The sequence below is a fragment of the Adelges cooleyi genome, unplaced genomic scaffold, assembly GCF_023614345.1.
Source record: "Adelges cooleyi isolate 19-005CV unplaced genomic scaffold, UGA_ACOO_1.1 ACOO_flye_CR_arks_rails_tigmint_CR_PRNA_30, whole genome shotgun sequence".
In the NCBI taxonomy this organism is placed as follows: Eukaryota; Metazoa; Arthropoda; class Insecta; order Hemiptera; family Adelgidae; genus Adelges; species Adelges cooleyi.
This window is the reverse complement of record NW_026095971.1, coordinates 615,159-626,885: the sequence shown is the minus strand read 5'-3', so window position 1 is coordinate 626,885 and position 11,727 is coordinate 615,159. Positions and strand designations below refer to the sequence as shown.

General features: G+C 27.8%; 2 protein-coding genes and 1 long non-coding RNA gene across 10 annotated transcripts; 2 read left to right on the top strand and 1 right to left on the bottom strand.

Moving 5' to 3' along the window:
* Nucleotides 1-766: 766 nt before the first annotated feature.
* On the top strand, nt 767-5,476 carry LOC126838220 (uncharacterized). Of its 6 annotated transcripts, none has more exons than XM_050572472.1 (8): nt 767-955; nt 1,029-1,244; nt 1,656-1,769; nt 1,901-2,108; nt 2,215-2,350; nt 2,421-2,531; nt 3,233-3,344; nt 3,699-3,888. In XM_050572472.1, the coding sequence occupies exons 1-8, from the start codon at nt 940-942 to the stop codon at nt 3,770-3,772; spliced, it is 987 nt and encodes a 328-aa protein (XP_050428429.1). In that variant the 5' UTR covers nt 767-939; the 3' UTR covers nt 3,773-3,888. The 6 variants fall into 6 exon arrangements, with proteins under 6 accessions (XP_050428429.1, XP_050428427.1, XP_050428432.1 ...); XM_050572470.1 differs by having other exon boundaries at nt 768-955; nt 1,656-1,823; nt 3,699-3,878; XM_050572474.1 differs by lacking the exon at nt 3,699-3,888 and adding an exon at nt 4,887-5,476 and having other exon boundaries at nt 769-955; nt 1,656-1,823.
* LOC126838222 (RNA-binding protein with serine-rich domain 1) lies at nt 5,392-7,454 on the bottom strand. 3 transcript variants are annotated; one of them, XM_050572476.1, is made up of 7 exons: nt 7,324-7,449; nt 7,167-7,247; nt 6,662-6,778; nt 6,415-6,579; nt 6,231-6,353; nt 5,924-6,168; nt 5,392-5,866 (listed from the first exon to the last, which is right to left on the bottom strand). In XM_050572476.1, exons 2-7 carry the CDS (start codon nt 7,181-7,183, stop codon nt 5,619-5,621), a joined length of 915 nt encoding a protein of 304 aa, XP_050428433.1. In that variant the 5' UTR covers nt 7,184-7,247; nt 7,324-7,449; the 3' UTR covers nt 5,392-5,618. The 3 variants fall into 3 exon arrangements, with proteins under 3 accessions (XP_050428433.1, XP_050428434.1, XP_050428435.1); XM_050572477.1 differs by having other exon boundaries at nt 7,328-7,441; XM_050572478.1 differs by having other exon boundaries at nt 6,415-6,564; nt 7,167-7,454.
* Nucleotides 7,455-7,760: 306 nt separating this feature from the next.
* On the top strand, nt 7,761-9,323 carry LOC126838223 (uncharacterized). The gene is made up of 4 exons (XR_007685679.1): nt 7,761-7,880; nt 8,140-8,244; nt 8,350-8,441; nt 8,902-9,323. It is a non-coding gene; the product is annotated as an uncharacterized LOC126838223 (long non-coding RNA).
* Nucleotides 9,324-11,727: the final 2,404 nt, after the last annotated feature.

Sequence of the window (11,727 nt, the reverse complement as noted above, 5' to 3'; positions counted from 1 at the left end):
TGGCTGTACTGTGGCTTAAAAGATTCACAAATGTCTCAGGTTGCTTTTTAACCCATACATATGTGTTGATTGTACAAACATTTTTAAATAGGAAGAATAAACTAGGTTTACCCAAGGTATGTCCAACAATAAAACCTACATAAATTCTACATTTTTGCACTAAATCCGCTCAAACCTATATCAAATTCAAGAGAATTTTGTCTGCAATCAGAATATCCGGTAAAATTGCCCATTTGTGCGATTAAAATTGTCAAAATTTACAAAAAAACAAAATTTCGACCTAGCTCAAAAATTAAAAAAAAACTGAATTTTTTTCCAAAAATATCCCACTAATAGGGCTGTATTGTGGCTTAAAAGATTCACAAATGTCTCAGGTTGCCTTTTAAGCAAGAATTTTATTATAAATATTCATTTAATATTAATAAGACACGAAAGTAAATTTTATTTACCAATAATTATCGTTGTCGTCATATGAACTAGTTGGTTTTTTGTCATTATAAATGCATCGTAAAAATTTGTACTATTTAAGAAAATATAATATATTTTAACACGGTTGATTTTTTTATCATTTGAATTATTGCCGTTCGGTTCTAGAGATAACAGTTAACTCTGATAAACGTTAGTTATATTTTAGTTACTTTTTTTCTGATAGAATTGGCAGACTGATAGAATATTAATTTATATTTTGGTGTTTCTGGGTTGGTCACGCTGATAAAATAAAAATTGTGTTATCTTTTGGAAGAACTCTTATCTCTTATCATTTTTTGGAAGAACTGCCCCAAACACTAAGGTCTAAGGAGAACACGGACACAGAGATATTTTGCATGAGTTTAAACTTCAAAATAGTGACATAGTTTTTCAATAATATGGATTTTGATAGTTAAACATAACACCTCTTCTTATAAAACAAATAATTTTAAATATAATAATAATATCATTATGGACTTCCAAAAAGGTAATACTAATTATTCTTGATGCATTAAATTTAAAATGCATATTTATGTATCTAAATATTATTTTGTATCCAGAAATTTTTGATGTTATGTTTGGACTGGGTGAATGTAATGCATACCCAGAAACGGTCATATCCGTGCAGTCTATTCTATGCAAACAAATAGCAATGTTATTTGTTCAAGCAGAATCTATTGCTCGCATTCGAGCAAGTGATGAAATATGTGTTATAGATTTGGTTTTCATACTAAGGAAATATAAATATACATTGAACAAGATGGTACATTATTATAGTAAGCAATTTGTTGTAGTGTTAAATAATTTTTACCTGAACTCTGTTATAGACATATTTTGCATTTGGTTATTTAATAATATTTTCATAAGATGGATTAGACTATAGTTAAGGAAACCTATTAACATTGGAACAAATTCACTTTACCGCATATTCTTTTTATGAAATTTCCCCCCCCCCCCCCCGTGTCAGCTGTTAGCTGTTTTTGCCGCGCCCGTCGCCTACTGTTATATGGAGAAAACTTCAAAGTTGAAGTAGGTATAACTTTTGAACTAGAAGAGTCCGCCTAAATCTGATTTCAGATTCATAACTAGTGTAAAAAACACTATATTATGGCAAAATAAAAAGGGTGTCTGGTAAAGTGTATATATGCCTTTAAATTATAATAATAATGATTCTATTTTCCCTTTAGAACAAAGAGAAGGAATAAATTCATCACATTCAGAAAATATTGAAACACCTGCAGATAATGAAAGGCCGTTTAAAAAACCAAAATTAAGTGATTGTTTCAGTTCAGACAAAATAAGTAATGATATTTTACCTGCAGTAAACAATGTTAGTTTGGATTCAAGTTCCAATAGTATGTTAAATTACCAAAGTCTTTAGTATATTTATAATTAAATTGATATTAATTGTTTGTGCCTGTTATTTTCAAAGTATCATGTTCTAAAAGTACTGTTGATACAACAGACACTGAGATTTTAAACCCTTATGCTGTTGAAAAAGGACATACTATTTATCACAATATTATTGATGCCCTTAAAGAATTGGACATAGACCTAACAGACTTTGATGAACAAATTGTTAATGCTCATAACTCTTGGGCATGTAAAACAGTAGGTGCCATGATGAAATGTGAACCAGAGTAATAATAATAATTTTTTTTTTATCATCATAACAAATTTTAGTTTAAAAAAGGACTGCTATACGTGTTTCAAGTTACTATACAGCTAAAAAACAATTTTTTTCAGATTATCTGAACACTACCAAAAATGTAAATCAATGTCATTCTATGATTTTGAGTTTGTAAAAAAGATACTTGAAAATATGGACTGTCATATAAGTTATGAAATTTATGCATATGATATATTACACTTCTTAGCAAAGGTAACTTATTTTAAAAGCTGTTTTTGTATTTTTAATAGACATTAAATCAACAATTTGCATGTGTGTTTAGGAAACACTTTCGTGTTTAATATTTCGCATCCATCAAAATAGGCAAAAAAAAAAATCTACATTAGGGGAGCCGTCAAGCATTGAAGAAATTGATAACATTCTGGCTACTAAAGTAAAATAATTACATACAAAAAATTTGTTAAAAAATACAGTGTTTTGTGTGATTTGATATTTCACGGTGGAATCATACAATTTTATGTTTGTTAACAAATATTTTTCCAATAACGAATAATATGATTGACGTTGAATTAACTTCTGAAGTCGAAGTGAATACTTGTTTGTGGGATTTGATACTTTTTAAAAAAATAGAGAAATTTAATTTATAAAATAAATTCAGTGGATCAAACCAATGTACAAGCTGATGCTCCTTCTTATCATTAAGTGCACGGATAACACACTAAGTCAGTGTCATCCAAAAGGTTTAACACTTCCTACCGGGTAACAATTTAACCAGACATAAAGTTAAATAACTATGGTATTATGCCAATTCCACGGCAGAAAAAATACATGTGTACCTCCACGTACATGTTTTAGATGCATTTTGCCTATGAATAATTATTCGAACTATCATTAACCAATTTTTTCCCTTTTTAAAAATAATTCACTACTATTTGAGATATTGGCCATTACTTTTTGGTTGTTTCTTGTTATTGGTGGTCAATCTCATTTATATTTCTTCCACAATCAGGCAAAAATAATGTGTATTACATTTTATACATAGTACTTAGTTAGACTTAGTATTACACTTAGATTAAAATTTGTATATTATATTGTGTAATAAATAATTGTTTAATAAGTGAATTGTTTTTTCAGATAGAAAACCGAATAACAGTTGATGAAGTATTAGAAATAACAAATGAAATTTGGTGTCCATTGTATGAAAAAAAAGAAAATGTAGCAATGCTTCCTAATTATTATTTTAAAGGTAAATTTATACTTGACTAAAGTATGGTTTAATTAAAATTTCATTATAATTATGTAATGATTATGTCGTTATGCTTAGTTTCTGATTTTTAAATATATTCTCATTTTAAGCTCATACTAATTGGTAGTTAAATTGTGTATTCTAAACATGTTATTATAGTTCCTTTTTTTTTACTTGGTAATAAAAAATGATTGAAAAAGTGTATTTTCTTTCTATTTGTCATTTTCGCATTGTCTTTTTTTTTCATTTTTCTAGTATAAAAAAGGTTTATTCTATAAATTATGTATTATATTTACACTATACTATAGAAAATAAAAAGTTTGATTAAAATGAAGCGAGGGACTTGTTTTTCAGTTTGTAAAGAATGGTCTGATAAGGGAAAAAACAGAAGAGACAAGTTAAGATTCAAAACTTATATATTAACATAAATAAAATTGTTTTTTAAAAGTAAATTAATGTCTTATGTTAAATTGATCACACTGTCAGCAATGTTTTGTTTGAAAAAGTTATCCGAGGCATAATCCCGAAAAGTTTTTTTTATACATTGACTTGATGAATCAAGAATAAATGTTAAAATTAGGATAATGTAATTGTTCCATACTATTAATTCAAAGTATTTTATGTATAGTTGTTGATTAATAAATTTAACAAAAAGTTTAAATGAAAGTAATGTTTTGACAATTGATACAATACTAAAATATACAAATATGTATTTTAAATATATATTAAATAAAAATTAATTGATCTGAATATAAAAAAAAAATAGTTTTGGATAAAGAGAGTAAACAACCCCCACAGATTATGACTGTAATCCGGCCCTGACCTTTGCAAACATATTTTAAATCTTTAAAAATATAATAGGTTCAATCCATCTTTTTTAATAGCTAGCGGGTATATATTTATCATACATAATATGTCATACAACTATTTATCTTTTAGATTATGTATAATTATAAGTGGTCACTTGGGAGTATTGTATATTGATTTGATACACTAGCGTTTTGTTTTATCATCATCAATTCAGAAATGCGGGCAACATAAGTGCTTCTGATTTTTACATTATTTATTAGTTATAAACCTTAAGTAAATTTAATCTATGGCCCTAGTTATATTGTATACTAACTGAAAATATAGACTAGTCGATGCCAGTTTTAAAAAAATACTCAAAAAGTTATTAAAACTTATAATTTTGGAAAGGAGCAAGGGTGGTGTAGTATTATTTTTATCTGAAGCGTTACTCAACCCCTCTCCATCTCCCTTCCTAAATTTTAAACTAAAAAAGTAATTATTCAAAGCTGGTGTTTGACCAGTCGAAATTTTCAGAAAATTATTTCTGAAGGGGATTGCATGTGGTTGGTTTTTAAGGAGTTTTGTAAAAGCTATATTTTAAAAAAAAGTGGTTTTAATAAATTTCGATCATGTCAGTTAATTTACCGGTTTATTTGTATAAGCTTCATGGTATTATTTTTAATTAAAATTATTTTGTCTATGAGTAAAACCATTTTAGTTAATATAACATACATTTTTTGTTCCATCGCACAGGCTGAACCAGTGATCCAAAGTAATCTGAAAACAGATTTGAATTCGCCATGATTCATGAAGTTTACTTATGGTTGGTCAGGGTACTTTTTTGATATCTTATTACTACTATGTATAAGACACATTTGAACATTATATGAAATTTCAAACTTTAAAATCAAATTTTGAAAGGGTTCAAATTAAAAATTAAAAATGTGTTTTGACTGAAAAAACCGACCGCAGGGGATTGCCCCTTAATTTAAAAAGTTATTAAAATACATATATCATTTTAAAAGCTAAGTTCATAATGTCTTAACACACAAGGGATGGTTTTTTTTGTTGAAAAATATATCAATTTGTGCTAACTAATAACTATACATGTATGATTTATGAATAAGAATAATTAAAAAATAAGTAAATTATCTTTTAAAATATTGACAGGGACCACGGTTACAGTTAACCAATCACCCTGTACAACAAAACTTCTCATCTGTGCTAAAATATATAGGTTTTAAATAATAAAAAGCAATTACTACAAGTTATTATTTATTGGTCAAACTTTTTTTTCAAAAAAAAAGATACATTTATGTCAAAAGCAGAGAAAAAATGAAAATACAAATATCTAGTATTATGAAATTACATGTTTATGAAATTGAAAAGTAATATATGAATAAAATAAAAATAATTAGTGAATTTGTTTGCTAAATACCAATTACTTGTGTAGTAAAGGATAAAAATCACCTGATAAAATATAAATTATGGAGAGCTACTAGAAACAGATCGGCTGTGTTTACGTCTTCTTGGCGACCTAGATCGGGATCTCATTCTACGTGGACGAGGAGACCGACGTTTGATTGGCATAGGTGATCTACGCCTAAAGCGAAGTGGACTCCTTCGTCGCCCACCACCACCACCCCAACCACCACGGCGTATTGGGCTTCTACGAACTGTCAGTCGAGGTAGTAACACTGGGGCACATGTTATTTCTTGTCCATCAATTTGACCTAATTTGTTTAAATAACATTAGTAAAAATTTTTTTTTATTATTTTTATATCTTTACCTCCATCCATATGTTTCATTGCATTTTCTGCTTCCTCAGGAGTTGTGTACTCAACATAACAAAATCCTTTACACAATTTGGTGAACCGATCTAAAGGTAGTTCAACTTCTTTTACAGTTCCAAAGTCAGCAAAAATTTCTTGTATATGTTCCTTAGTTATATTACGCGTTAAACGACCAACATGTATACGACAAGGTTTTGGCGTTGGAGTCCTCTCCTTTTTACGCCGTTTTGGACTACCTGATCTAAGTCAAGTAACTTTGATAAACAACCATGTTTAGCTCATAAATGTTCAATGAAAACTTACCTTGATTTTCTTGAAATTCTTGTTTTACTATCAGCTTTCTTTACTTTTTCATCTTCGTCACGCCTAGACTTTCTTGGACTACGGCTACGACTCTTTGTTTTACTTCCACTCTTTGACCTTTGCCTAGTATATTAACCACAAAAATGAAATATACATTTTAAACTTAATTATATTTTATAATTACTTTGCTTTTGCTTTAGCTTTTGCTCGAGCAGTTGATGTGCTTGAAGAACTGCTTGAACTGGACGAACTAGAGCTAGATCGTGAACTTGAACCTGAGCTGCTTGAACTTGAATGACTACTGGATCCTGAAGAACCACTACCAGAGCGAGAACTGCTTGAAGAAGAGCTTGAAATTATTAAACAGTTTGTTAGATCTAATTATAATTATATTTATATTTAAATATACATAATATATAGACATTACTTACCTACTTGAACCACTGCTTGATGAGCGACTACGCTTTTTCTTTTTGATATTTTGCTCTTCTCTTTTATTTTCTTTATCTGAATGATCCCCTTCCATTTTTTCTTTACGATTTTTAGGCCTACACATTATATTATAATTGTTCAATTGATTACTTAAAAAAAAAAAAATTAGATAAGCTACTACATACATGTTATAGTTAAATACTGAAAAATAGTATTTTTAATGGTAACAACTAATTAATCTTAGGTTGTTCATTACAATAATCATCTTAAATTAGGGAATACGGTTTTAAGCTTGCAATCTTAATAGGTATTTGTAAAATTGTACCCCTTATTTAAAGAATGTATGTTTAAAAACAAATATTATAACAGTATTCTTGGTTTCAAGTACATAATGCATAATTTGTATATGACAAGGCTTACAAATTATAACGATAGTAAAATAGTGAACAAGCACACAATAACTACAGCACAAAAAAAAAAGTCGCTCTAAAAGATTATACTTACAAATCGGAAACAACCATTGCAGACACTGAAAAAACCTACTCAATTTGGAACCGTCAAACGGGAAATTGATTTTTGTATCTTCTAAAACGTTTAGGTGTATTCAATTTTTCTGAAATACAATTGATCTGTTGTAAATATATTAGTAAGAATACTGTACCTACATGGCTAATTATCGCTTTCTTGATCGGAGGCAGTCATAGACGCAGATAATAATGCAAGACCGCGGTGCGCGTCCGGCAATCGAGTCACACGGTACTTTGGAGTCCGGCAACGATTGTTTTCACAAGACAGTAGACACAACTAAAAAATTAACTTTAAACCTCCTAATCTACCATGGTTGTGGTTCACTCTTATTGGTCACGATCATAGACCTATACATGTTTGGGGCAGTTCTTCCAAAAAATGATAAGAGATAAGAGTTCTTCCAAAAGATAACACAATTTTTATTTTATCAGCGTGACCAACCCAGAAACACCAAAATATAAAATCACATTCTATCAGTCTGCCAATTCTATCAGAATAAAAGTAACTAAAATATAACTAACGTTTATCAGAGTTAACTGTTATCTCTAGAACTAAACGGCAATAATTCAAATGATAAAAAAAATAACCGTGTTAAAATATATTATATTTTCTTAAATAGTACACATTTTTACGATACATTTATAATGACAAAAAACCAACTAGTTCATATGACGACAACGATAATTATTGGTAAATAAAATTTACTTTCGTTTCTTATTAATATTAAATGAATATTTTTATTAGAATTCTTTTTTAATTCATAATTCAAAACTCTTATTTTCACATAATATAAACTTGCAATATTTAATATGAATAACATAATATATTTATCAATTATAGTACCTAGCGACAAAGTTCATACATACACTATATTGTACTAATTTGTGTGACAATATTATTACATCCTATTTAAATAAAACTATTAATACAAGTAAATTATGTTTTACAGTATGATGGTAGTTGTCTGAAGTCATAAAAAGCTTATCGGTATGCTTATTCATTAGAGCGGTTTGATTCCTGAAACTATCTCTAGTCTGATTAAGTGTGGTAACAGGTATGGAGTTATTTTTTGTAAAATTGTTTTAATTGATTTAATCTCTATTATTTTAATAATTAACATTTCAACTTTTAACTTATTTATTAATAATATATCTTTCAGTTTTAAGATGAGTCAAAGATGATGGTTGAACAGTTCTCCATTGACACTAACTGGAAGAAATAATTGTTTTATCATTTGTCTAAATAGACTAGGTAAGGAAAACACTCTAGATTTGTAGTATTAATAAAAATATTGATACAATAGTAGTTTAATATCAATCTAAAATAACCTAATATAGGGTATTTAAAAAAAAAGAAATCAAATGTAAGTTATCATTCTTTTTAATAATTTAATTTACTATTTTCTAACATTGTTAGTTTTTGTACAAGAAAAATTGCATTTACTTGTAGATCTTACACTTCATTGGTATGAGATAACAAACTAGGTCCACTTGATGTATACCGGTCACAAATATAGTCGATTCATGAAATTACTCTTCCAAGTGTTACTGATAGATAATTTAAGTTAAATGGTATAAAAAAATGTCATTATCAATTTTCATTATATTTAATTTTAACTTCACAATTAACAAACGATAACATTAGTAAATCATTTAAAATTGGTTTTATATTATAATTATTATTATTATTTAACCATTTGTTGTTTTTTCAGCTAGAATGTGACCAGAGGAAGATTAAATGGACATATCATATATTTCTCCATGGACACTGTAGTAATCCATAGACTGACTTTTGACACTATATTTGAATATTTGTTGTTGACGTTAATTGGATTTTGTGCAAAACCCCTGGAAGAATATTCTGTATCAGACTAACAGTATAAACGCCACCCAGTAATTCTGTTTACCTGCTGTTAGACATCGTAGTACCATCTCCAATCTCTTTATATATTGTTTAATTTTATTTAAAAAAGTCTTATTATAATTTATTATTAATCAAGTGTAATTCAGTTGATTATTTATTGAATAACTTATTATCCTGTCTTCAATGTCCATATAAACTGTACTGTATTTATGACCACTACACTGATATCTCATTTGACTAAATATTTTTAATTTTCAACTACATTAAAACAAAATTAATATTGTTAAAATTTTTTTTTTGAATACTTGTATTATTGTTTGAATATTTTTACACTTTGAGTGTCAATACAAGTATCTTGTAATATTCTAGATTTAAAACTGTATTAGTTTAAAGATACTAACAGTATATTACTATTACAATTTTGACAAACATAATTATTAGCCTACCAAACTAATTATAAATGTAGTTTCTGTATTTACTTATTTATTAATATTTAGTTACCTTAATAACATTAAAATATTAATTTATTGTAAAAATATCTTGACCTAACTGAAAGATTGAAAATTTGTAAATTGTTGTGAAATTATGTCGATGTTGTTAGGAAAAAATGTACAGTCAAAATGTTGAATACCTAGATCAAAAAAAATACGGTACAATTTTTTTTTGCTAAAACAAGTAATAATACATTTGTAAATTTTGATGTTTAGTCTATAAAATATACTTTTTTTAAATAAAAAATATCTTTACTTTATCTGTACTTTTCATTGTTAAGTACAACTGTTTAACAGTATAAAGTTAGAATTATCTTCTACTAGTTTGATCTAGTATTTCTAACCAAAACTATGGAGGTATAAGATATTCCTAACACAATTATACCTTTTTTAATGATAAATAAAAATGGGATTGTCTAATCTGTTTTTTAAATGTTCACTTAGTTAAAATAGAGTTAACCTGACCACTTGATATCCAACCTTTTAATTTCTGATTTGATAATTTTATTATTTACATATTAGTGGAATTGGAAATAGCCTCATTTATTTTCCCATTAAATATGTCCATAGCTACGTCTTTATCATTTAAATTTTCACAACTTGACTAATCTTAAGTAAATATTAACATACTTAAATCAGTCATATTATAGCTTATTAAACTATTTGTGGACAAAAAGAGCTTTAATAGCAGATCTCGATGAGAACGAGATAAGAGATAAATAAATATGATGAGATGCTGAAACTTGCAATTGTATCTATTTATTGTATAATATGTATTATTTCTATTTTTTTTTATAATATAAGAAAAGTATACATTTCTTAATAAAAGGAATGTAGACAGTTTTTGTGTGGTATTAAAACTTTAAGTTCATCGTAGAGACTTGGTTATCGCTAAGTAAATGGCCATATTAAATGAATAAGTACATAGATTAATAAAATATGGGCTATGCAATCTTCTAACAAATATGGACATTTTCATATCAAAAGATAATTGTAAATTTGCAAATTTATATTGACCAAAAATTGAATCATATTTTTAAATTATATGAATAACTATTACTGAACAAATTCATATTGTTTAGTTTGGTTTCTTTAATAAAAATATATACCCAGAGTAGCTTAATATTAACTAATTTCTGTAAAATATTAAGTGAATAATAATTCAACTGAGTGAGTTTCGGATATATCCACGTCGAATGTTTTGTGCCAACGTTTCGGACTCTTTGCAGAGTTCATCTTCAGGGCAATAGTGTGGTCACGGCATTTGAACAGTCGAGACCACTATTGCCCTGAAGATGGACTCTGCAAAGAGTCCGAAACGTTGGCACAAAACATTCGACGTGGATAAATCCGAAACTCACTCAGTTGATATATCAATCCACGAAAGTTTTAACGCATTCATATGAATAATAATTATTGACATTTTCATGTCTTAGCTCTGGCACATAACCGAAAATATTATAACGCAAATATTATAACGAAAAATGCGTTACCAAAAAATAAATGGGGATAAAGATCAGGTGGGGGGTGGGAATTAGCTCTGGCACATAACCGAAAAAAGCGTAACGAAAAAAGTGTTACCAAAAGAGTGTTACCCTGTTATCTGATATGAGATACGAGATAGGTGTGGGATATAGGGGTAGGGGATAGGGGGTTAGTGATAGGGGTAAGATATAGGAGATAAGAGATATGTTGTACGTTCAACGTTCAAATTAGAACTAAATAATAAATTCAAAACAGTTTAAGGGCCCAATTTCTCTATGAATTGTTTTAAGCCAGATAATAAACACTACAATTTTAGCCAGAAACTTGACGTTTTATTATCCTAGTTTGTTACCGCTCGTTAATATACTATATTATCTATAATTCCACCACTACTCTTAATTTATTCGGTACGTCAACGAGACATGAAAATGCTCTTTCGTGGTTGCAGACTCGGCTGAAAAACTTTTTTAAAATCCTGCTAATAGATTGTAAATAACATTCAGTCTTGCAAGATATTTGAATACCGACATTTAGTATACATTATTTGGTATTAAATACTTTTTTTGATAATTCGTTATTAATTATTTAATTATTATATATATATATATATATATATATATATATAATTTGTATGGTACAGAATACTATTTAGTTAGTTTTCCTTTTTTTTTTTTAATTCAGTAAGACAATCAGTCTGA

Coding starts and splice junctions, on each gene's coding strand:
- LOC126838220 (XM_050572470.1), top strand. Junction 1,245..1,655: donor CAAGATGGTACATTATTATA/GTAAGCAATTTG, acceptor TTTTCCCTTTAG/AACAAAGAGAAGGAATAAAT. Junction 2,532..3,232: donor ATAACATTCTGGCTACTAAA/GTAAAATAATTA, acceptor TTGTTTTTTCAG/ATAGAAAACCGAATAACAGT.
- LOC126838222 (XM_050572476.1), bottom strand. Junction 6,580..6,661: donor TCAAGCAGTGGTTCAAGTAG/GTAAGTAATGTC, acceptor AATAATTTCAAG/CTCTTCTTCAAGCAGTTCTC. Junction 6,169..6,230: donor AGAATTTCAAGAAAATCAAG/GTAAGTTTTCAT, acceptor TACTTGACTTAG/ATCAGGTAGTCCAAAACGGC.